The sequence below is a fragment of the Channa argus genome, chromosome 21, assembly GCF_033026475.1.
Source record: "Channa argus isolate prfri chromosome 21, Channa argus male v1.0, whole genome shotgun sequence".
Classification (NCBI taxonomy): Eukaryota; Metazoa; Chordata; class Actinopteri; order Anabantiformes; family Channidae; genus Channa; species Channa argus.
Genome location: NC_090217.1, coordinates 1,159,145 through 1,184,935, shown reverse-complemented (window position 1 = coordinate 1,184,935; position 25,791 = coordinate 1,159,145). Strand labels below are relative to the sequence as shown.

At 41.2% G+C, this 25,791-nt stretch overlaps 1 protein-coding gene across 9 annotated transcripts in view; it reads left to right on the top strand.

Moving 5' to 3' along the window:
- Positions 1 to 17,452, top strand: part of LOC137107004 (filamin-C-like) — a 42,886-nt gene extending 25,434 nt beyond the window's left edge. For 3 of the 9 annotated variants that reach the window (XM_067491150.1, XM_067491147.1, XM_067491155.1), the window contains 27 exons: positions 236 to 398; positions 520 to 680; positions 766 to 933; positions 2,118 to 2,241; positions 2,537 to 2,693; positions 2,922 to 3,038; positions 4,517 to 4,706; positions 4,795 to 4,818; positions 5,369 to 5,616; positions 6,531 to 6,608; positions 7,382 to 7,481; positions 7,666 to 7,806; positions 8,027 to 8,155; positions 8,361 to 8,534; positions 8,757 to 8,918; positions 9,488 to 9,691; positions 10,407 to 10,559; positions 11,295 to 11,417; positions 11,530 to 11,775; positions 12,657 to 12,926; positions 13,138 to 13,275; positions 14,049 to 14,164; positions 14,516 to 14,648; positions 15,267 to 15,443; positions 15,530 to 15,748; positions 16,183 to 16,389; positions 16,511 to 17,452. In XM_067491150.1, coding sequence (XP_067347251.1) covers positions 236 to 398; positions 520 to 680; positions 766 to 933; positions 2,118 to 2,241; positions 2,537 to 2,693; positions 2,922 to 3,038; positions 4,517 to 4,706; positions 4,795 to 4,818; positions 5,369 to 5,616; positions 6,531 to 6,608; positions 7,382 to 7,481; positions 7,666 to 7,806; positions 8,027 to 8,155; positions 8,361 to 8,534; positions 8,757 to 8,918; positions 9,488 to 9,691; positions 10,407 to 10,559; positions 11,295 to 11,417; positions 11,530 to 11,775; positions 12,657 to 12,926; positions 13,138 to 13,275; positions 14,049 to 14,164; positions 14,516 to 14,648; positions 15,267 to 15,443; positions 15,530 to 15,748; positions 16,183 to 16,389; positions 16,511 to 16,698 — 4,310 coding nt within the window. In that variant the 3' untranslated portion in view covers positions 16,699 to 17,452. Of the gene's footprint in view, positions 1 to 235; positions 399 to 519; positions 681 to 765; positions 934 to 2,117; positions 2,242 to 2,536; positions 2,694 to 2,921; positions 3,039 to 4,516; positions 4,707 to 4,794; positions 4,819 to 5,368; positions 5,617 to 6,530; positions 6,609 to 7,381; positions 7,482 to 7,665; positions 7,807 to 8,026; positions 8,156 to 8,360; positions 8,535 to 8,756; positions 8,919 to 9,487; positions 9,692 to 10,406; positions 10,560 to 11,294; positions 11,418 to 11,529; positions 11,790 to 12,656; positions 12,927 to 13,137; positions 13,276 to 14,048; positions 14,165 to 14,515; positions 14,649 to 15,266; positions 15,444 to 15,529; positions 15,749 to 16,182; positions 16,390 to 16,510 lie in introns of those variants that run through there. The other 6 variants (XM_067491151.1, XM_067491149.1, XM_067491152.1 and 3 more) reach the window with 4 other exon arrangements.
- The last annotated feature ends 8,339 nt before the right edge of the window (positions 17,453 to 25,791 follow it).

Genomic DNA, 25,791 nt, shown 5'->3' with positions numbered 1-25,791 from the left:
AGTAAAATGTGACATGTTGTCGGCCACTGGGACAAAAATACTAGTCACGCGCTGTCTGTTGCTCTTAAATACACAAATAGACTTTTCTTGGGTTCAGGATGGACCATTACCTTGTATAAACCCTGTTCCTATGTGCCACTCCTCTGAACCTTAACAACAAAGGCTGCTCTTTCACTGATACCTGATCCATAGTTTTGCTTGTAACCTATTTAGTTTTCTCTGTGATTTGTTGCAGGTTTGCATCTTATTGAAGTGTTGCTTGATGAGGTTTCAGTGCCTAAGAGTCCGTTCAGGGTCTCGGTGGCTGAGGGTTGTGATCCCAGTCGAGTCCGAGCCTATGGTCCAGGTCTGGAAGAAGGACTGGTCAACAAACCCAACCGCTTCACAGTCGAGACCCGGTAATTTCTCTGTTACGTACACACTGCAGTTATTTTGTGTTTGTCTATTTTGGAGGATTTGTCTCAAAATCAATCCATCTAAACCTCCTCCGTTTTCACCTTTTACCCTTGTTTCCCTTAGGGGTGCTGGTACCGGGGGTCTTGGCCTGGCCATTGAGGGTCCATCTGAAGCAAAGATGTCATGTAAGGACAACAAAGATGGCAGCTGCAGTGTGGAGTACATCCCCTTCACTCCTGGAGAATACGATGTCAACATCACCTTTGGAGTAATACCTATCCCAGGTAATAGATCCACCTCATTAAACCCAGTATCCTGACCTGCAGGACTGGGGATGATGCAGATTTCACTGGACTTTGTGTGTTACAGGGAGCCCATTTCGGGTCCCAGTGCGAGAGCTGGTGGATCCTAGCAAGGTGAGGTGCTCAGGTCCCGGCCTTGGAAGTGGAGTCCGAGCTCAGGTCCCTCAGACTTTCTCTGTGGACTGCAGTAAGGCTGGAGTGGCCCCCCTGGAGATCCAGCTTTATGGGCCAACAGGTGAGATACCATATACAAACAGCCAATGAGGGTCTGCCATAGACTCTGATTAGATTTAAGGTCCTCACTGGTGCATTTGGTGAAAAGTACAGATTTACAGAAGTTAAGTGAAATCTGCTTTTTTCTTTATGATAGGTCTGTCCTCAATAGCGCTGCACCTAACAGTTATTTTTTTGTTTATTAATCGATCTCTTATTTCCACATTAAGCTCTGACTGAGCAAAGTCACTCATGACAGAGGTTACTTTCAGTTTCTCGTCTCACAAACACCACATGCGACAAGAAGCCAGGTTTATTTGGGAAATAACTCCCAGAGTCCCTAGCCGCCACAAGTCTCAGTGACCACTCCCCTTGGCTTGATACAATAATATAATATAATTAACTAAATATATGAAATTTAAATTCATCAGTCATTTATGGTTTAATATCATAATTCAAAGTATCCACTGAAGGGCATTATTCTTCCCCCCAAAAATAGGCCAGTCTTAACTGGTGGTCTGTGTTTTACAGATTAATATGATTAAAGTAAGAGCTTGTTCCATTCGAGTTAAAGGAATGTGGTGCAATTTCCTCAGTAAATAGCTACAGGACCCTGTATCTGTCCTGCTTGGTTTGGGACTGTGACTCTCTCAGTGTCCACCAGAACCTGTGGCACATGAGGCTGAACAGTTATTAAGTGTCTGCTCCCTCTCTGCTGCAGAGAGGGACACTTAATTGAGCGCCGTCCTTTCTCATACATAGAGAGAAGCAAGTTTATTTACTTATTCGCTAACCTCTATGTTTTCTAGAAGAATTCATATCTGGTGATTTCAGAACACAGTTATTTATACTTTTGTGCTCTAGTGAAGCTAAACTAGCTAAAAGCTAAAAGAAACAACTAAATACATGCACTGTGAGGTCATTTCTTTATTGTCCCAGGTACAAAATCTTTGTGAGCCTTTGAATTTCTAGCCCGATTGCAACAATTTTGTAATCGACTTTGTCGACGCATCGCCCCACCCCTAGTCCTCATTAACAGTCCTAGTTCTACATTTTAATCCATGAACACCATTCGGCATTGTTGTTTTTCCTGCTGTGTTACTTCCTGGTTTTATCTGCCTATCTACCAGCTTATGATCAATGCAGCAGTGTAAAAGTCAGGAAACCTTCACTGGGGGTTGAATTTGTGTCCTGGTCGTTCCTCAGGTGTGGCCGAGCCAATCAGCATCAGCAACAATGGTGACGGTACTCACACAGTAAACTACACTCCTGCCAACGATGGGCCGTACACGGTGGTTGTGAAGTATGCCGATCAGGAGGTTCCTCGCAGGTCAGTTACAATAAACTTTATTTGTAGAGCACAAAGTGCTTTAATTGGGAAAATCCAGGAAAAAAAATATCGCAAACCAAAGGAAAATTTTAAAAAAAAGATTATTATTATTAAAAGGGATCTTGGCTGATATCCCCAGGTTTTGTCTTGGTCCCGTTCTCACAACCTGATTAGCTTATTAAACTCGTAGCTGAGCCATGAAAGGTTTCAGATCAACTCTAACTAACTGATAACCACTAGAGTCTAAAACAGTCACGGTCTTCCTGGTTTGGGTCTTACTTTTCAAACTGTTCAGTCCTTTCAAGATCAAGACATTACCGGCCCATGATGCCAGTAAAGTTCGAGCCAGTGGTCCAGGTCTGAATGCATCTGGGGTTCCTGCCAGTCTGCCGGTTGAGTTCACCATCGATGCTCGAGATGCTGGAGAGGGACTGCTAACGGTTCAGATACTGGTGAGTCCTCACTTTCCTGTCCTGGTTTAGATCAAGGTAAGAAGATATTTAGGACTAGGAACAGAAGGGTCACAGCTACAAACTTCGTCTGAGTTAAGTAGAGTTTGTAAACACATGTCGAACCCAGGTTAGGATTGAATATGTCTGTGTTACAGAGTCTTTTACCCCTGAATCACACTGTTCATGTGACATTTTTTCCACTGTTGGGGCTTGTTGCTGTTACTGCAGGGTCCAGATGGGTGCAAGCAAGAGGCCTCAGTGTTTGTGGAGGACTGGGGCAGGAGGGTGTGGGAGACTCGTATATTAAAGAAAACCATCCCCTTCAGTATTCTTAAGAGAGGCTGTGTAAGGCCTGCACTCTTTCACCTCCCGCATTCATTCATCTCATCTTTTGTCCTCCCCCAGGTCCCCCTGACTCCTTTTTATTTTTTTCTTTTAAGATAAAGCAAAGAAAAAAATAATTAAAAAAGGAATTATCAGAGACCAGTGAGCCTTGTTGTTTTTGCACCTAAAAATCTTAGTACAAATAAAGATTTTGAGAAATTAATCTGGTAGATCTGGTAAATTTTAAATAAATCTGCCAGAACTGTGTATATAGGGCACATAGTCTTGGGCGCTCATGAAAAAAAAAAACAGTTTAATAAAAAAATAAATATTTAATGTTTTATGCGGTCTTTCCCCACCGCCACCCTTCTCCATGTGGACTGACCTACATTCAGTTTGTCTAATGAGCTAACAGACAAATGTGGTATTTAGTTCTCCACTAACCAGAGTGCTTCGTAAACCTGTCTCCATCCATCCCTCCACCCTTCTCCTCGGATGCATTAAGTAGAGTTAGTTCCTGTGTGATGTAAAGCTGACAAGAACTTTTAATTAGTACTTAATGAGTACTGTGAACACCACTGGTCTCAAACCATCAGGAGCCATCAAGTCCAGTCCCCAAAGAGTGACTGATAAAACCAGGTAGCACACATTGTAATGGGCCTGTGAAATTCACATTTTCATATCAGGCAGGTTCATTTAGAGTGCTCCTTGTGTCCACCAGATCAATCCTGTCCAACATTCCCTCTGTTTAAGCTCCAGTCTCCACCAGCTTCTCTGGGACAAATCTGCTCTTTAGCAGCTAAACATCCACTGTGTTCACCAGCTGCTGTCTGACTGTGTCTGCCTGCTGTTTGCTGCTCAGCAGGTGGTGGACTGTGGCTTTATTAATCACCCACAACATTAGAAAAAATTTGATAATCTACTTTTACTTGAGAAAAAGAGTTTGTGCACTTGTACCACCTCTGTACACAGTGTATCTCATGTTGACCACCCAGGGTAATTTTTTGGCCAATTGGTGTACTGGTGTAATGCCTATGCTGCATTCAGAGTACATCAGAGCTTTCTCAATTTGAACCACCTAAAAAGGTTTGATAGACCAGCCCTCAAAGCTGGCGGTTTTCTTAATGCTTCCTGATTATGCCATTTTTCCTTCCCCATTGTTTATCCTCCTGTATTAGTTGAAACATTGACATAGTCACACAGCCATGATGATACAGGTTTCTCACCGTCACTAATAGTGATTGGCCATGTTAGTGGTGGAGTGCTTTAAAGTCAGACATTTCTCACCTCCGATGTGCATCAAATGCAGCGTAATGGACACGTCTCAGTCATTTGGAGGCCCAGTCATAGCCAAACAATTAGTGAATCCATTAGATGCCATCCTATTATTAAATGGCAGATGGTAGGAGGCCACTGATGGCCAGCTTTTCACTTCCCAGCACTAAACTTTACTTTAGTGCATCTTCAGCACACCCCTAACTTTATACACGTGTGCCCAGGATCCAGAGGGAAAACCAAAGAAGGCAAACATCAGAGACAACAGAGATGGGACATACACCGTGTCCTACGTACCGGATATGACAGGACGTTACACCATCACCATCAAGTACGGAGGAGATGAGATCCCATACTCACCCTACCGTATCCACGCTCTTCCCACTGGAGATGCCAGCAAGTGTCTTGTCACAGGTAGGACTCCACCCTCCACTACGCGGTCCACCAGTCAGATGTAAGTACTTGAATCTGTCACATTGACTCTCATGTTGTTTTCCCACAGTCTCAATCGGAGGACACGGACTGGGTGAGTACATTTACATTTACATTTAGTCATTTAGCAGATAGCAGGCATTTATCCAAAGCAACTTACAAGTGAGGTACAAGGCAGCAAAATTCTAATTCAAGGAGAAAACATCAAAGCAAAGTCCTATCAGAAAAGTGTTCACAGTTCATGAGATGCAAGTGCGAGAAAGAGTTTATCGTTGTTTAAAACGTTGCAGTAATCGAGACGAGATATGACAAGCGTCTGTACAATGAGTTGGGTTGTATATTCCGTGATGTAGGGTCTGATCTGCCTGATGTTGTAGAGAGCACTACTGAGTACTCTGGACTTTTATAATTTGGTTTGGTGGTGTGATGGTACTGTCCTTTTCAGAGACTGCAGCTCAGAATGGCTTTAGCTACTGTTTGTGAGGTTTATTTAAACGTTTTGTAGTAGAAATATACACTGTAATCTCTCTTAAGGTGGAGAAGTTCTTTACCACTGTGTCAGTATTTGACTACCTGAATGAATAGTTACTGTAGCGTGATTTTTCATGACAGCTGTTCTAATTCCTCCTCTATCATCTCGTCAGGATCAGGGATTGGGCCGACCATCCAGATTGGTGAGGAAACGGTCATCACAGTCGACGCGAAGGCTGCTGGGAAAGGTAAAGTCACCTGCAAGGTGTCGACTCCTGACGGAGGGGAGCTGGACGTGGACGTGGTAGAGAACGAAGATGGGACGTTTGATATTTACTACACGGCTCCGGAGCCTGGGAAATATGTCATCACCATTCGGTTTGGAGGGGAACACATTCCCAACAGCCCCTTCCATGTGGTGGTGAGTAACATCCTGGTTTGTTTGATCAGTGGTTCCCACTCTAAAGTCCAGCCTTTTATTCTTTGGTAGCAACAGGATCATTTCACTAAACGTCAGTGAAACAGGATGATGATGGCAATAATGATGGTGATCTATGATGGTTTAATTTTACTGACTAATGAGAGGTTGGGAACCACTGTAGACCTGTAGATTCATATTCTAATGGAAGAGTTAACAAAAGCATATTCCAAACAGTGAATCCCGAACGGTAGATCTGGGTTACATTCATGACTGCGACCTGTCACTCTCTTAATGCTTAACTTACCCACCCAAACACCTTAAATAAAGCTTTTTAAACCAGAAGACCTAATTTATTTTTTAATTTGTAATTTATTTGCTTAAAATACCATTTATTTAATCCTTACTAATTAAATGTGGTATTAAGGTAGTTTCACTGATTATCTGCACAGTTTATGGGCCTCTTTATTAGGATTGCTTCCTGCTGTTTGTTTTTCATCAAAAACACAGAAGAATATATGCATGCATTCATTTGCATCATACCAGATGGCTGAATAGGAATCCTCTGAAGTCACCTTTTGTAGCAGTAGAAACATCTCTGAAAATCTAAGACATCTTACTTATTCACTCATATTGAATAAGTTACAGGAATGCAAATTATGGGGTCTATGTTGTACAATTAGTAATCAGATAAAAAATTTTATGAAAGTATTTTGTGGAACAAAACAATCAGCACCAACAAAGAAATCACTCACGTTTGTCTTTGGCGAGTTGCTATCGTACTGAGCTGCTGAGAACCACAGGAATTGATTCTTCTCACAGACATGAAACAGGCTCATTAATAACATGACACTAGATTTGCTTTTTGTGCATGCCGCTGTGTGTGTTCTCTAAGGTTGTACCTTGTTTCCTGTCAGGCGAGTGACACCATCCCAGTTAAAGAGGAACCATGTGACAAGCTTCAGTCCCCCTATGTGGGCTTCTCCCCTCCATGGGTACACAGCATTCTACTGCAACTTTAACATACAAACTGTCCTCAATTCAGTTTCTGTCACTCCACTGGAACTTTTAAGCCCCACAGCATCAATAACAGCCCACATTCATCTATAGATTTATTTTCTGGCTCAGCATGGTGCTGCACGTTTCATCTGCATGATTATGTCGTTCACATCCAACTAACACACAGTCAGCTGCAGGTCTGATTTGTCATTTAATTGTTTCTGTTTATTGTTTTACAATTTTAATTCAAATTGGGTTTTATAAATGTTTTTAATTCTCACTTGTTTTATTTATTAAGTTTTAGGTTTTTTTTTAGATAATCCTATTTGAGTTAGAAAGATATTTTGTTTTTTTATTTGTATTTTAAATTTTTACTTTGGCTTTTTTTGTGTTTTGCTTTTTTCCTTTTCTAATTTCTTTAGTTATTTGTATATTTAATTTTTCATTCAATGCTTTGTATTTCACTTTATTTATGCACGTTGTCTTTTTTAAATTTTATTATTTTTTTGTCTTGTAATTAATGTAATATTCAAAATATGGCTAAGTACTAATTCAACTTTTATAGATAAAAAGCCCATTTGTTGGACTGTTTCTGGACGAACTGCACTGCCTCCCAGTTGACCAGGTTCTGTGCATCCAGCCCCTGTTGCTCGCTGTCAGCCTTTCTACATTCCCGCTGTGCTTCTTCCTCTCCCTCCTCTCTCTGGCTCACTTCCCAGAGCTCCCAATATAGTGACACTAACACCCCTCCCCTCTGGCTCTGGTTTAGGCCACTAGTGATCCCATCAGCCCTGTGGATGGGATGGAGCCTGTCCTCCGTCCCTTCAGTCTTGTCATTCCCTTCACTGTTCAGAAAGGAGAGATCACAGGTAAGAACTGGGTCTGTCTCTGTCTGGAGTTAGGATTCAACTTTTTCTTTTGCAGTGTCACTTACTGACATTTTAGTTTGAATATTATTTTTATACGTTTCAAATTGTGCCACAACTCTAACAAAATGCATGGCGAGTGTGAACCACAGTTCAGGCCTTGATAAGTCTGTGATTTTTTTACCAGGAGAAGTGCGAATGCCCTCTGGTCGAACCGCCTCTCCTTACATCACCGACAACAAGGACGGCACCGTTACTGTGAAATACTCCCCGACTGAGCGAGGTCTGCATGAGATGGACATTAAATACGATGGCAGCCATATCCCAGGTACCCCCCCACACCCTCCCAAATAAATCTAGTTTTTAGCAATACTATTTTGGAGCGTTTTTAATCTGGTTAATATGGTTAGTATTTTTTCTGTTTGTTACTCACATAGCAACAGCTCACTTAAGATTTTCGATATTCTAAAAAAATCATTTAAAATATTTTAACCATACTTTTAAACTTTATAGCCGCGTAGACTTTCTATTTTGTTTCTTTGTTTCAGGAAGTCCACTTCAGTTCTATGTTGATGCTATCAACAGTGGTCATGTGACAGCGTATGGTCCTGGACTGAGCCATGGCATTGTGAACAGACCAGCTACCTTCACTATTGTTACTAAAGATGCTGGAGAAGGTATCAATAGAGTTACACATATGTACGTAGTGGACACATATACATGATGATAGACAGTGGACGTTAGAAGACCAGAAAGTTACTAATAACATGTTAATAATGATCAAACAACCCAATAAATTCAAAAGATGGAAAATTCTAAAAATCAAACAGAAAATGTCTTTCTCCGCGACAGTTGAACAATAGATTCCTCCTCTCTCTTCAGGCGGTCTTTCCCTGGCTGTTGAAGGTCCATCTAAAGCAGAGATCAGCTGTAAAGACAACAAAGACGGAACGTGTACCGTGTCATACCTGCCCACTGCACCTGGAGACTACAACATCATTGTCAAATTTGACGACAAACATATCTCTGGCAGCCCCTTCTCTGCCAAAATTACTGGTACTAAAGCTCTATGGAAATGCCTTTGATTTATAACATGCGAACAGCAAGAATTTTATCTCTTTTGCTTATATGTGCATGAATCCATATACAACAATATACAAACTGTGTCCATAACATTTGACTTGTAACATATTCCTATACTAAAAGACTGACACTGAGATAGTTCTTAGTTGTTTATTTAAACGATTTTCAATTATTATGTAATGAATTGGTTACCAGGTGACGACTCTACGAGGACATCCCAACTTAATGTTGGCACGGCCAGTGACGTTTCGTTAAAGATAACAGAGACGGACCTGAGCAGCCTGATGGCCACAATCAGAGCACCATCTGGAAATGAGGAGCCGTGTTTGTTAAAGAGGCTGCCCAACAGACACATCGGTCAGTTTTTACGCTTTGGAATGATCTCAAATTTTAAACATTTCTCTTGGAATAGCTTGTTCTTCTCTCTAGGAAATCAGTAATAGAAAGAAAAGGTGAAACCTCAGAAAATCACATTTGGATGCAGAGACTGTGCTGTTGTTCACAACAAATGGAGACTAGTGTGTAAACACAAGTTGAGTTGCAAACATTACCATTTGAGGCTACACAAAGTACACTAACTTAAAGGTTATGGTGGCTAAGTTACAGTGCTTAATGAGGCAACAACTTTACCCAAACTCTAACTAGTTAGTTCTGTCTAAACCTGATTTGCAAGCCATAGTGGTTCTTATACATTCCTTCCTCACTAACAAGTGGCTAACAGCAACGTGACCCTAATTTTTATTCTCTTTCAGGACTAAAAATGGAAAGTTTACAACTTGAAACCATAACTCCAGTCAATTCTTTCTGCTTAAAAGGAGGTCTACATTTTGTTTAGTGCTGTTTTTATCAAGTACTGTTTCCAAGAAGCAGTCAAACAAATTATCTAAAGTTAAAAACAGTCCTGTTTCTGTTTCCTGTCCCTGCAGGTATCTCCTTCACTCCAAAGGAAGTGGGTGAACATGTTGTGAGTGTGAAGAAAAATGGGAAGCACGTGACTAACAGTCCGTTTAAAATCATGGTGGGTCAGTCAGAGATTGGAGACGCCAGTAAGGTGAAAGTTTATGGTCAGGGACTGGTGGAGGGACACACCTTTGAGGTAGCCGAGTTCATCGTGGACACCAGGAACGCAGGTAAGATTTAAACCCCTGCTGTTAGTTCATGTTCCCTGGATATAAGCACGGAAAACTTTTTTTTTAATCAGAGGACATTTACTGCTGTTATTGTATAATCACTGCCATGGCTGTCAGAGGCCTTCACTGTAGACTAACTGCAAATACAAAAAAATGTTTGAAGAGATGGCTTTGATATAGTAGTGATTATTAATGTTATCATTATTTTTATTATTATCATTAGTTTTATTATTATTTTATGTTTTTGAAGATAGAAAAAAACAATGTTTAAACTACTAATAATAATAATGATGGATGACTATAAAAATGCTCTAGCTGATATTTACACAGATGTAGTAACAGACATTCTGCATAACATTGTTTTTGGGGCAACTGTGGCTCAGGAGGCAGATCAGTCATCCACTTATCTCAGGGTGAATCCCTCTGGTCACATGTCAAAATGTCCTTGAGCACGACACTGAACCCCAGCTGCATAACAGCTCCCCCATCGTTGTGTGAGTGAATGATTGTGTATGTGAATGGGTGACAGAGAAGCAGTGTAAAGCACTATATAAGCCTTTTAGGTGTGTGTGTTTTTATTCAGTGTCTTTTTGGAAAAAGCAGTATCCAGTAGCACAAGGTTTATTGGCATTTCCATAAGCTTTTCAGCCACATGTCAGGGTGAACATCAGTATGGTTAAGCCCATCACCCTGAGCATTATCTCTCTTTTTCCAGGCTATGGAGGTCTGGGTCTCTCCATTGAGGGTCCCAGTAAAGTGGACATTAACTGTGAGGATGTGGAGGATGGAACATGTAAAGTCACCTATTGTCCAACTGAGCCTGGAAACTACATAATCAACATCAAGTTTGCTGACCAGCATGTACCAGGTATGAGCCACCACTAAAGCAGTTCCTTTCCTAAACAGCTAACATCATTTAGCATCATTTTAAGTCAAAAAGTAGTCATTTTAATTTTCATTGTCATTTTCATTATTCATTCTAAACCACAGGCTGATCTAAGTAATTCATGTTCAGTTATAAAAAAGAATACACCAACATGTTCACTTTACATCTGAAGTGTCTCGACTTGAGTTCACTCGGTTGAAAACAAACTCACAATTCTTTCACATGTGGACATAAATGTGCTTCATGTGTGCTCTGTGGCTCTGTGACAGATCAGACTTCAAGTGTTTTTTTCCTCACTGTTCTGCACATTTCACCTGTTGTCGTGTCATCGTTCAGTGTCGCCTCCTCACAGCCTGTAAAAAGAAACATGGAGGAATGCAACAACAGAAACAGGGTCAGTGCAGAGACCAGGATGTTTATCAAGAAGCTTCCAAGTTCATCACCTTTAGGACAAAACAAAAAATGTACAATATCAAAATATTGAAAAATATTATTATATTTTATATAATGTTTAGGGCCAGCTTTTGCAGCCTTTGTCTTCAAATGTCTGTTTTGTCCAAAGACCCCAAACATGATTTAGATTACCCTGAGAGATAACAGAAAAAGCAAAATCTGACACCAGAGAAGCTTTGGGTAAAAATAGTGATTGAGGTATTGAATCTACACATTTTTGCTCTGAAAAATAGATGTTCCTTCATCGTGTTATTGCCCCAACAGGAAGTCCGTTCACTGTGAAAGTGTTTGGCGAGGGCCGGGTAAAGGAAAGCATCACCAGGAAACGTCAGGCTCCCTCCATCGCTACTGTGGGCAGCACCTGTGACCTCAACCTTAAAATACCAGGTGAGCTGAAACAACGTGTCCCCTGCACCTGTCTGCTCCTATCCCCTCTGCTTACTATTCAAATCCTGCTCTTTGTGCCTCACTTACTTCCTGCCTCTCCCCCTGGTTTTAGGGAACTGGTTTCAGATGGTTTCAGCTCAGGAGCGACTGACTCGGACATTCACTCGCAGTAGTCACACCTACACTCGCACAGAGCGGACAGAGATCAGTAAAACCAGAGGAGGAGAGACCAAGAGAGAGGTCCGTGTGGAGGAGAGCACGCAGGTTGGAGGTGACCCCTTCAGGGATGTGTTTGGAGATTTTCTGGGACGAGAGAGTCTTACCGGGTTCAGTGGCAGCCAGCCACCACTGCAGGACGGTGTGTGCACAACTGTGTGTGGAGTTTTTAACTTTTGTTGATCTAACTCATGACAGTGGGTGGAACATCACATGTACTGACAGCGTTTCTCAGAAAAACACAGATTATCAGAGAATGCATCTTTTTTTCACAACAAAAAACTACAATTAACACAAACCAAAACATAATAGCTAGTGCGAGATAAGACAAAAGGACAAGACACATGTGACCTAGGTACAGTGTATGTTTGCTTGTTAATGTGCTTCAGGGTTGGAGCATTGAAGAGGTGTAGTGAGAATAGATAGTTCTACTCATAACAAAGAGGACAGTTGGGGGGTAATAGATAAGGAACATGCAGGATAGGAATATGCATGTTAACAGTAGGACATGTTCAATGCCTGTACATTGTATAATTTAAATTTTGTGGTAATGAGGAAACTATTAAGTAATAATACATTGAAGTAAATAAAAACTAAACAAACAGAAAGGAAAAACAAAGCCAACAAAAACACACCAAAAGTAACTAGACAAAACAGGAAAACAGGGGTGGGGGTAGTGTGACTGAGTACTTCCTAAACTTGATCAGAGATCAATCAGAGATGTTCATGGGGCTCCAGGGTGGTCCATCTGGTGTGTTGCATTTTTTGTTTGGTTAACTGTGTAGAACGAATTTTTCTGAACAAGAACAAAGATAATTAAACACTCATAATGTATTGAGTTCTCACTATGGTTACGGTAAGACCGAAACCCAAGATGAATATGGAAGACAATTATTTTTACTGTAATCGTTGTAAGTATTGTGATCTAGACCTGGCACATACTTTGTATTTGATCCTCTGATAACTGTGCAAAAATGTCTTGCTGGGACACAATCTCTCCTTTATTCTTCCCCTCCATCTCAGGAGAGTCAGGCAGCCAGGAGATGACGGCTCAGGTGACAAGTCCTGGTGGAAAGATGGAGGATGCAGAGATCATTAAAGGGGAGGATAGCACCTACAGCGTCCGCTTCATCCCTCAGGAGATGGGACCTCACACCGTTAATGTTAAATATAGGGGCCAACATGTTCCAGGGAGCCCATTTCAGTTCACAGTGGGACCCCTTGGAGAAGGAGGGGCACACAAAGTCAGAGCAGGAGGAACTGGACTGGACCGAGGAGTGGCAGGAATCCCAGGTGGGCTTTTTATTTTGTCTCTTAAAGTACTTTTCTTGGTTATTTGTCCTTATTATTTCTTTTTCCCTCATTTTCATTAAACAGTTTTATAGAATATAGCTTTGTAGTTTTCATGCACAGTGTGGGAAAGAATGGTCCTAATATAATTTATGTAGTTCATACAGAATGACATGAAAGATTAATTTGTTTGTGTTTTTTTTTTTTTTTTTAGCTGAGTTTAGTATCTGGACCAGAGAAGCAGGAGCTGGAGGTCTCTCCATTGCAGTGGAGGGACCCAGCAAGGCAGAGATCACTTTTGAAGACAGGAAGGATGGATCCTGTGGAGTGGCCTATGTGGTTCAGGAGCCTGGTGAGATTTCTGGCTAAGACGTAGGGTATTAGATGAACTTTCGGCAGTCCATTTATGATTCTGTTTCTGTTTTATTGGTTTCTGGTTGTCAGCCACAAAACAAAAGCAGTCAAGCTTTTGTTTTGTGGCGATTGTGTTTTGATGGGACCTGCCAGCGGGAAATTAGAGTTCAGCTTCGCTAACATCCCCTTTAAGTGCAAATAAATAAAAAAAATGTAAAAAAAACACACAAAAAAAACCAAGGGTAATTGCAGATTAGACTTCATTCTACACAGCAATCACAGATAATCTAAACGAGGTGTTGCTTATTTAAATAAATGCGTTTCATGTTGTTTTTCATGTTTTTTATGTAATAAAACAGGAAATAGTTCAAATTAGAAGCCCTGTACATGGGATGGACAGAGGTATGGACGGAGTCATCAATTTAGAGCTTAGAATAAGGCCATGAAATGCTTTTAAGTCAGCAGTAACAAAATAAATATAATGAAAATCTTTTTTATTTTGTCTTCAAGCTATAGATCATCATTACCACCAGAGCATCAAGATTGTATACTGCTTGGTATTATTGTTTTATTATTTTTGAAAAACTTTTTTTTTAAAAGTCATATTAGTATAATGTCAAATTTATCACAATACAATTTTAGGAAAATTTGAAGGTCCAGACAGAAAAGAGCATTTGTTATAGTGTGACATCAAACTGAGAACCAGAGGAGTATGAACATCACATAATGATAGTAGAAAAAGTTATATTTCCAGTTGTTTCTTCTCTCTAGGTGATTATGAGGTTTCCATTAAATTTAATGATGAACACATCCCTGACTCTCCGTTCATCGTCCCCATTGCCACACTGTCTGACGACGCTCGCCGCCTCACCATCACCAGCCTACAGGTGAGAAAACATTAAAATCTTCATTAAATCCGATGAAATGGTTTTAACAGACCCATCGGAGGTCACAGGTATATCAGTCTTTGTACCCAACATTGTTATGTGTCAGCTGCTATATTCAGGTGAAACATTGATTTGCATTAAATAGAGTTAATAAAAGTATCTGGCAGAAGAAGAAAATGGAAACCCATACACATAGCACATTACAATTTAAATAACGATTTATTAATTTATTAATTGTTAATTAATTTTCTACTGATTTTCTCTTGAGAACTAGCAAACCTAATCATCTCAACTGACAGCAAACATAAAGCCTAGACATATAATCCTCCCTCCTCTGCTGCTCTTCATTAGGAGATGGGTCTAAAAGTGGGGCAGGAGGCCTCCTTTGCTGTACAGCTAAATGGAGCCAGAGGTCTGGTTGATGCCAAGATCCACACCCCATCAGGAGCCATAGAGGAGTGTCACGTCTCTGAGCTGGACAGTGGTAAGACCTAACAATTATCAAATAGTAAAAGGATTTCATGGACAAGACAGCAGTAAAACCGACCACGGTAATGGTTCAGGTCTAAGCCTGCAGTAGATGGAATTCCACAAGTCTGGGCCCACTAACTTTTTTTTTTTTAACCTTCACATTGTCAACAAGCACAATAATAACGTTGCTCACTGTGCAAATGACACCCATCTCTATATCTATGTCTGTTGATCCCGCTCACCAGAACCTCCTTTAATGGCCTCAAAATTGAAACTATTGACACAGAAAATAACTGAACCAGGAGAAGCAGAGATCCTGGATACTGATTCTGAGAGAGAACATTTTAGTAACTGTGCGAAATGTTATCTGTTAAATGTAACATCAAATATGCAACAATGTTGGCAAGAAATGTGACCTTTTGTCATTTAAAGAACATTCATATGTTTTCTGAATGTATTAAAATTTTGTTCTTGTCTCCACCAGTTGAATGGCACCTTTTTGCCATTTGATTTGTACCAAACATTGTTTTTAAAGAGTAACTTCATAGGAAATGAGCATTTATGCAAGTAAAACTTATTATATTTAATATCTCCCCTTTCTGACCTTGTTACTGTGCTTTTGTTTCTATAGACCAGTATGCTGTCAGGTTTATCCCAAGAGAGAATGGCATTCATTCTATCGAGGTTCGCTTCAATGGCAGCCACGTCCCTGGCAGCCCATTCAAGATCAGAGTGGGTGAACCAGGCCAGGTTGGAGATCCTGGAATGGTGTCCGCCTTTGGACCAGGACTGGAGGGGGGAACAACAGGTAAAGAAACGCCTCATTTCAAAACCCACAAGGAAACCATGGAGTGCATTTGAAGGTACATTCAGTTTGTCCATCTCCTCCTTTAGGTGTGGCTTCAGACTTTATTGTGAACACATGTAACGCCGGTTCAGGAGCTCTGTCTGTGACCATCGACGGGCCGTCAAAAGTAAAAATGGACTGTCAGGAGTGTCCTGAGGGCTACAAGGTCTCCTACACACCCATGGCTCCTGGAAACTACCTGATCTCCATCAGGTATGGAGGACCCCAGCACATCGTAGGCAGCCCTTTCAAGGCCAAAGTCTCAGGTGAGTTGATGGACCATCAACACCTCACTCACTGGGGTTTAGAGACAACCCAATATACATACGAATTATAGCTAGTGGTTTGAAGACCATGTGAGAAACGTCTAAATTAAATGTAATAATAATGAAACCTAAATCTATCCGGAGTCTGCAGCTTTATGCTACAAAACTGCAACAGAGATCTACTTTGGACAGGACAAGAGTCAGTGTTAGCTTTGAAGACAAGTTCATGTTCACCCTTGTCACGTTCATATAATCACAGACACTCATACCTGTGGACACTGAGCAGCTCCACTAGAGCAGTTGGGATAAGTAGTTGTTCCTAAATACAAGTGTGGTTTCTAAATGCTGTCCCAGATGTACTGTGTGCTGGTGCAGTAATCCTCTGCAGGGTCACTGTGACCGATTTCAGCAGCTCTTTCTTTAACTCTTTGCAGGCCCTCGTCTGTCCGGTGGACACAGTCTGCATGAAACGTCATCTGTTCTTGTGGAAACTGTCACCAAGACATCTGCAATGGGCGGGGCCTTTGCCTCCTTACCCAAATTCTCTTCAGATGCCAGTAAAGTCATCTCAAGAGGAGCTGGCCTATCAAAAGCCTTCATAGGTCAGAAGAACACGTTCACGGTCGACTGCAGCAAAGCAGGTGAGGAGCAGCATAGATATACAGACAGTTCAAAGAAAAGATCAGGTTTTTTGTCTTTTTCATAAAACAGGATGTGAGAAATGTTCACCTCTGGCTGCCATCTGTCTTCTTGACTCTGCAGGCACCAACATGTTGATGGTTGGCGTCCACGGGCCGAAGGCTCCCTGCGAAGAGGTGTACGTTAAACACATGGGTAACAGGATGTACAATGTCACGTACACCGTCAAGGAACAGGGCAGCTACATCCTCATCGTCAAATGGGGGGATGAGAACGTCCCAGGCAGTCCCTTCCACGTCACTGTCCCTTAACTCTGAAACTTTCATGCCCGTCCCTCCTCTGCAGCTTCTCACCCTCCATGATGAACTGTAGACAATTGTCCCAGAGACAGTTTCACACTTTGTGTCAGAGTTCTCTTTTATATCGCCCCCTTGTATCAGTTTTATCTTGAGCCCAAGTCCTTCATAATAGACCACAGCGCCAGTTAAAGAACTTTTTTGATGTTTTACCATTGAAAAGGTGCAAAAGGTCCAGGACTTTTTCTCTAACATCTCATTTGAATTAAGAACCACTTTCTTATCTGATCAAATTCATCTGAAACCAGGTGAACTGCCGTGTAGATAAAGGTTCTGTTCTGAAACTGTTTCTTATATGGAGTCCCTTGTTTGAAGAAGCTGGAGTTTAGTTTGACAAAATGTAGTATGTGTCAGCATCAATCACATTTAGGACTCTGAGCTGTAGAGGTTGTAGTCTTTGTAATCTAGCTCACAAAGCAGAGACAAGCAAGCTGTAAGTCAGTAGAGGCAGAATGTCCTCCTTTCATTTTGACTTCAATCTTTTGGACAAAACCACTCAGCAGATCTTGTTTTATGAAGATTGTTTTTTATAAAAAACTGGATTTGACAATGTGCAGACTTCTCAGAGCAGGACCGTAGGTGATCCCAGAAATAGAAGCTACTTGATTCGTATCGTGTTTGATGGTGTTTTCCCAGAGCTGCAGTTGTGTCTGAGGATCAGGACCCACTGTGCTGTGACTTCAACTCTGTCCTTTTCATTTTATTTATTCTCAGACCTTTTTCCCACTTTTTATTTTCTTTGACAGAAAATTGTCTTATTGTTGAGAGCATGTTATGTGGGTGATGTTTAGTTTTTTAACCACAGGAAGGAAGTGCAGTGAAGACATCTGTTTATTTTATGAATGAAAAACCACAGATGATGGCACAATATTACAGAGTGACATTTTATAGGGATTTTGTATGTACCAAAAACTGAAATAAATACATTTTAACTGTTAAATATTCTCCTTCAGTTTGGCAACACTGTACCAGGATAGTAAAAGTTGATTTACTAACTGCTGGTCTGGCGTCCCATCAGGAGATATTAGTCACTCACAGGCAGATTTTAAAGCAGATTTGAAAAAATGGGATGGATTCACACAGAGCAGAGTGAGGCTTGGCCATTAACACAGATGTCTTTAGGAAACGTCTTACCGGGACTCAGGGGAAAAGAACTGTACTCACTGGTCTAAAACCCTCTTTTCAGGTGAAAGTCAACGTTGCATTTTATTTAAATATGAAGATCCCTGAGTCTAGACGAGAGGTGTGTGCCGCATAATCCGAGTAGGTTGAAGTCCGGTGTCAAGTTTTTACAGTTAGTGATGGTTTGGGGCCACTTCATGTGCTGGTGCTGGTCCACTGCGTTTTAGTCAAAAGTCAAAACTGACCCTTCCAAAAGGACATTTCAGACCTCTTCATCCTGTCAAGCTTCATGGAGACTGACTTTCTTCTCCAGGAGGACTTAGCACCTGCTGTGACAAGACGACCACTGAGAATCTATGTGATATTGTCAAGACAAAGATGAAAAACACCAGATAAAGAAAAAACAGCAGAGCTAAAGGCTGCTATCACAGCCTCCAGGTCTTCAGTGTGACCTCAGCATGCAGTCCCCTCCATGCTACCCTGCAAAATACTGATCCTGACACTTAAACTTTTTGACAATATTCACATTTTTTGAGAGGATAAGAACAGCTGATTGTGAAAACCTCTCTACAGTTTTGTTTTTTAAGGTTACATGCAAATATAAATTTGTCATAACTTTTTATGAAATATTTCTGCTCCTCCTGAAAATCTTATGCCTGAAGTTCAGATGTAGATGCTTAATTGGGTTTGACTTACAAATGTAAAAACAGTAGATTTCAAAATCCAGGGGGAAAAGTTCTAAAATCAAGTGTTATTTCAAGACAGAGCTGCAAAAATGAATAAAAGTATAAATATGAAAATAAAAACCTTAAAAATTACAATTTTACATATAACTATAACAGTAGAGTCATAGAATCTGATCTGAGAAACTGCAGTGTACCGGGACCAGAATAAAACCAAAAACTTAATTCCAAATAGAAAAAGTGTTCTAACACACCAGTCAAATCATCAATGACTGCATTCACCTTTATAAAGTAAATGCGGTGCGATGCTGCAGGAGACCAGCAGGTGGCTGCAGAGTCTCTTCAGACTGGAGTTGAGCAGGCAAATTGTTTATGATGCAGAAAATCTAAAGAAAAGAAAAAGTGGTTTACTCAGTAGAAAAACAGAAAGAAAACGTGATGCTGAAAGAGTTGAACAAAAGCTAAGAAACATGAGCAGTTTTTTATCACATTTAGTTTGTGCCTAAACCTTTTTGTTACTCCAGAGTTGTTCGTCTGTGAGAACAAGATTCATCATCAGAGCTGTGAACTGAGGAGAAAATGTTTGTTCTTTCTGTGACTGTGACCTGCTGGTTTATCTCAGACGAGGATGCTAAAATCTGTAGAAAAGACATTTCTTCTCTGCTGTCAAGCTGCAAACACATGAAAAAGGTCTTGGTTGTAGACCAACTGGAATCACTTTACCTTTCACAAAGTTCCTTTGGAACTTTGAAAACCAAGGGAATATAATTACATGATCTCCTTTGTTCTTTACTGCAGGTGGAGTTAATGAATTCATCTTTAACACAAACTCTTCTTCTTGTTCTGACAGCTGATCCACTGAAACCGATCGAGGTAAAGTTTTACTAACAGACTCAGTGTTTTATCATCATCCTTAGACATCAACTGACAAACAGCTTCTCCGTTAAACAGATGCTGTGACACTTTACGGAGTTACACCTGCTGGTTAGAAGGTGATGGAGAGGACAGAGGTTCTGTCTTTATGTTCTTGTTGAGCTGATCAGATGGAACTGTGCCGTCTACCACAGAGACGCAACACAAAGCATCATCACAGTGTCACAGGCTCTGGTATTAACAGATTACGGTTCTGTTTGAGACAAGTTTCTATAACTCAAGTCCAAGATGACACAAACACAAAGAGGAACTTAAGACGTGTAAATAATTTTACTAAATAGTGTTTAAAACAGTTTGGCAGCAGACACAGAGACAGAGAAAAAAGAAACAATGTAATGACGCAGACAAAGACACAGAGAAGACAGTTTACATTTGGATTATTAATTGGACCCTGTCTCTAATGATCCACAGATCAGTGATGTAACTGTCCACGGAGGTGGTTTTAAAGGCATTGGCCCCTGAAAATGTCTTAAACTGTACATAATCAGTATTTCTGAAAGCCCGGGTAAGGACCTGCCTGTTGCTTCCCGATGATGATTCATGCTGTTTCAGGACGTCCCTCCTGCTCCCTTTTCTCCAGCAGCAGCATTACTGAGGGTATTATTAGTCTGAGCGGATGGCTGTAATTAATGCCTCTGATGGGGAAGGAGAGGGGGGAGAGGGCAGCAGAAGCTAAAAATACTCCTCCTAATTTTACCAGAAGCATTTTTCTAATCCAGAGGATGGCGAAGCCCTCCTCCTCCTGTTTTGTTCTTTCTGCAGCCTCATGTCAGGTGATGCAGAACCAAATAAATTGAACCGAAGGTTCAATCCCAGGTCAAAGCACCAAAAGCTTTCAGGGCATCGTCAGCTTCACGCTCAGGTCAAGTCATGACCACAGAGTCCAAGCTGTCTGCAAACGCTCAGTAAGAAGCTGGTAGTTCCATGAAATCCTCACAAATTCACCATCTGTCACGTCACCAACATTTGCTTTTTGCAACCCTCAGTTTTATTCCTCTGACTGTACTGAGACAAACTCAATAGAGGCAAAATACCTTGTGTGTCCAAAAGTCAACATATTGAGCCTATTGCTCAAACATGAGATCAAGTTCTGAATTTCAGCTTTTATTTGATGGTATTTAAACCTTGATACATTAAACATGTCAGATCACCTAAATTTAAAGTGAGAAGTATTGGTTTTTATTGTTAGCTGGGTTTGTCTGGTGAGATTGACTTTTCAAACAGTAAAAAGTTGTGACTATACTTGGCTTTAGGCTTTGGTTGTACCTGAGCAGATTGTATTTGTCAAAAAGGATAAATTGCCCTGAAAACCTGAAAATTGCCTATGGGTGAAAAGCTGTCATTTTTAATGTAGGAAAGACAGAAAATTAATTGGAGGCATTGTACACACATTAGACATAGTCAGTACAATTATTTGTAAACAAGCAAATTGAAAACAATGAAACCACGGGTGAACTGACCAGCAACCACAGGACAGGAAAGGAAACAACAACAATTGATGACAGAAACATTGTGTGAAGAAAAACTTTTACCAAAGTATGGAGGAAGAAAGAATCTGGTCATGATCCAAACCAACAAAGTTCATCAGTGACGGTCATGATGATGGAACACATGATTGCATCAGCAGAACGATTTAGAGGTAAAATGAAATTTGTTGTCTGCAAAGAATCAAAAACTAATGTGTAATGAAAAACTAAGAGCTTCGTCTTCATTGTGCAGCAAGAGACTGATGCAAAACACTTCATCAGAGGAAAACGAGACCAAACCTGAACCTGGATTTCACCTCCTGAAGAAGAGACTGAAGGGAGAACCCCCAGAACAAACAAAAACCTAAGAAGGCTGCAGTAAAAGTCTGGAAAAGCATCACATTACCTGTGACAATCCTGTGTCATTGACACACAGGCTGGATGAAGTTATGATCTGATGATGTTTAACATATCTAGGTGTAAAATCATCAAACAATATCTTTACTCTCATCTTTGGATCATAAGCCCAAATGAACCTTGATGTCCCAATTCTTTTGGAAGGGCCTAAAAGTGAGCTTGTTTATTGGATTTTGTTGGAATCAGAAATCACAACAGGAAGAAACCACAGTAACTGTGATAATGTGTAAAATAATAACAGCAGCAGTGACCTGAGCCTGGGGTTGTGAGTCTTCTCTTGTCGGAGTTCCTCCGCTGGGACAGACGTGCAGCTCCGGGGGTCTAAGGCGTGTTGTGGACTTCTCAGATGATTACTAGTGACTTTTCAGCAAAGTCACTAGTGCTTTAGTTTGACAGTAAACGGGAAAGTTTGGGGGACAGGAACCACTGTTTTCCTGCTGTTTGTCTCATGCAGAACAACGTCCACCTCCTGTAACTCAAAGCATCGTCCCTCCACCACCTTAAACGAGGCGTTCACAGCATCACATTATAAAGCTTTCAGGTCTGTGTTTTATTCTAGACCTGAAAGACTTTGTTTGATTTATGGTTCCGCTCCCTGTGAAATGATTCATGTGAGCCTCTGTTATTGAGTCTCAGTGACATCAGGACCAGGAGGTGGGCCTGACCATCGCCAGTGTTACGTTTGTCTCAAAATTAGATTAGATGATTCCCCAGTGCTGTCAGACAAGAAGTTCTGACCAGCATGATGCTACGTTTCTTCTCTGTCCTTCAGAGGACCTGACAATGCTCCCCCTCATATGGTGAACAACAGCGTGTATCTGCTTGTCGTCCAACCCATCAGTCTTTGTTTTGAGGTTTCCGGGATACAGTGTGAAACTGTATGGCTTCCTCTGAGCCAGTCTTTAGATACAGTGAGGAACGGTTATGTAAAACTGTTTGTCCTCAGTCTATATAACAAATGTGCCATATGGTCAGCACCTCCTCTCCAGTGTTAACAACAGTTCTACACATTGGACTTATCATTTCCTGTCTGTAGTTACATTTTCCTGGTCATGTGACCTGGCGGTAGAAATGCTCACAGCTGCTGCATTGCAAAATGCAAAGCTTCTCGGTAAATTACAAATATTTTTTTGTCTGAAACTCCCGTGTTTGCTTGTATTTGTCTACAGGCCAGTCTTGCTTCGTCCAATATGGAGGCGTCTATTTAAATGCTAGTATGGAAACACCGACCTGAAGGATGCTGATCATTGCAACGTGAAGACGACTCTTTTGTTAATGATGATTAATGATGTTTCTGTTGGACAGAAATGTCATCTTCATCTTTCACATGTCCTGTGTGTGTGTGTCTGTGCGCAGTGGGGGAAATGTTTCCATAAAAACAAACCAGGTGTAGAAAGGTAAAAACTGGGCAGATGGATAACAGAACACTGAGGTCTGGACCTGCTGCAGGGGATTCTGATTGGTTTAGAGAAACACACAGAAAATATTCTGCTCCTTCTTTCACCTCAATTTTCCAGCCCTCAGTCAGGAGTCGTGTGATTGGACGGGGGGCAGGGGGGCACTGAAGAGGACTCTAAACATGGCTGACTGGTTTTCTCCCTGTTCCTGCTTCCGGTGACGACTGGGAGCAGTGTTCATGGATTATGAAACGACAATTAGGTTGCTGTGGAAACTTTTCCTATTGCCAAGTCAAGTGGAGAAAACATGTTTCAGCTCAAACTGAGAGGAGACGAACACAGTGATGAAGTTTTCTTCCTCTCCAGACATTTGTCACCAGTCTGCTTTCCGTAATAACTGTGTCTCATTGTGAGCTTGTAACCCTGCAGATCAGCTTAAGGGTCTTCAGGTTTTAAGGAGAGAGACTCCCAGAAACTTTCCCACAGAGAGAAACAGGGCTCTGAGCAGGACACAGAAGAGAAAAACACTGCTCATTATGCAGAATCATACTTACCTGTGTGCAGGTAACAAACTGTAAACAAAAACAAGCATTCAGATGGAGATGGTGATGCTCATTACTACATTGAAGCGAAGGTGATTTGGGGCGTTTGTTTTCACATCAATCAGAGTGTTCAGAGATTCTCCAAAACACACTAGAGTTAATCTTTAAATTAATGGGTATTTGGCTCTATTTGTTTATTCTCTGTATAAATGAATTGGCCTCATACAGGAATCTGAATTTGACTCTACCCTCTCTCCTTCTCACCAAACTTGAACTTAAACTGGTTCCTTCTCTTAAGAATGAAAAAGTCAGATCACTGCTGAAAGACTTAAACATGAACAGGAGAAGGAAAGATGAATTATCTGCTGAACTGTCCCTCAGTGTGTGTGTTTGCGGGGCAGGACATTGAAAGCTGACAATCACATTCATTATCATCATTATTATGGTATTTGCATGACTTATTTGGAATTTGGAGTCACAAAGAAACTCACCAGGGAAAAAACGAAGCAGCAATTCAATTTCAATTCAATTCAACTTTATTTATATACCGCCAATTCACAACAAAGTCATCTCAGGGCACTTTATATAATAAAGTCAAGATTATAAAGATGTATAGAGAGAACCCAACAATTCCCCCTGGAGCAAGCCATAGGCAACAGTGGACTGGAAAAACTCCCTTTAACGGAAGTTGCAGATGAAGGACACAGAAATCAACAAATATTAAACTTTTTGAAGAAGATAACAGCTAAATATGTTTACAGGTTTTTAGGATGTCTGCTTCAAACGTTCACTTGAACTCGTGGATGAATTGATTAGACTGTGGGATTCTTTGGGGAAGCAGCAGACATCAGAGGAAATAAACACCAGAGTGATAGGACAGATAACAACAGCACAAAGGTTTGTAGGTGGATTGTAGGTGTAGGTGGATGACCCCAACATTTCTATCTAATTCCCACTGGACCCCCGCCAATAGAACCCCTATGTGAACTATCCTTTTATCTGCCTATTGAGTCCCACTGTGACTTTGCCCTGTTTGAGGTTTCAATATCCCTCCTCTGCCACAGCCTGCTTCTGTCCATTGGACGATGAGGAGGAGGAAGACCGGGGAGTGAGAGCTGGATGATGAACGGGGGGTGGCAGTAATGACTTAGGAAAGGATGATGGAGAGAGAAGAGAGAGAATTCAGACTCCCCCGCTCCATCTGTCTGCAGGGTGAAGGACAGAGGACAGGATCATTCCCTCACCAACGAGCCACAGCCAGTGAGGACAAATGAGCGCTGTCCCAGAAAACTCCTCCACCTCGAAGCTCAGACTGTCCACCCCTCGGCTCCTTATCAAACTTCTGTCCAATGACACAATAAAGCTTCTGCAGAGCTACAGGTTGAGAATAAGCTGTTTTTTGCTTATTGTGGTGAGGAGTCTACGGGTCAGACTTCAAACCTTGGCACCAATTTAATCCTGGAGCAACAAGCCACGTTAGTTTTTTTAGAAAAATCACTCACATTTTAACAGATTTTGACAGATTTTAAACATGACATAGTTGAACAGCTCAGGAACACAAATGAAGACTTGGTAAATGATGGATTTGTTACTACAGATCTAAAGACCTAATGTGAGACTCACATTGGCAGATTTTTAACTCAAATGTTCTCCCAATGTCCCCAAACTATACTTGAAACCTCTTAGTATGATACATTGTAGATAGACTTGAGACCTGTTGAGAAACATGATTCAGACTTGTCTTTGATTTGTATCCAGGGTTCTAAGACCCTGGACAAGGACATACTCAGACAGTTCTAGTCGCTAATTACTTAAAACATAACTATAAACTTCATAAGACCTCGACCTGGATTAACCCTCAGTGAACTCAGACTTGACCTAAATCGGTGTCTAGGGTTTTGAGGCCGGGCTAACATTGTGACAGGTTTCCCTCTGCCTTGTCAAAGAATTTTTGAGTCTGTGAAAAGGACAGAAGGGTCCAACCTCTGATTTACACCAACATTTTTCTGTGTTCTAAAACAGTCCCGATGATAATGTGAAAGTGTGTCACTCACACAACTTTTAGACAACTTCCTGTGGCGGCCGGTCGGCTGTAAACAGAGGACGTATAACTTAGATCCGTCTCATTGGCCACAGTAATGACCCATCCACGCTGCTGTCTTCACTCTGCTGTTCCTCATTTGTAAATGTTGTTTCAGCTCCCCTCCCTCAATATCAATCGGCCTCCTCTGGACCTGATCAGACACAACGCGTGCTGCAGATAAACGTTTTCATTCTTATAGTGAAACACACGGCAACTTAACACCCGACTGTTACCAAAAAGGTTGTGACCTCACTCGCCATGTTCTCTTCGACCCCAGTGATTCATCTGTGCTTCGCCATCATTTCACCTGAGCAACATGTTTGAATTACAATCCCCACAGAGGAGACGAGCTTTCACTGCTCAGAAAAACATCATTGTAGGGAAGATTCGGTGTTTATACCCTTT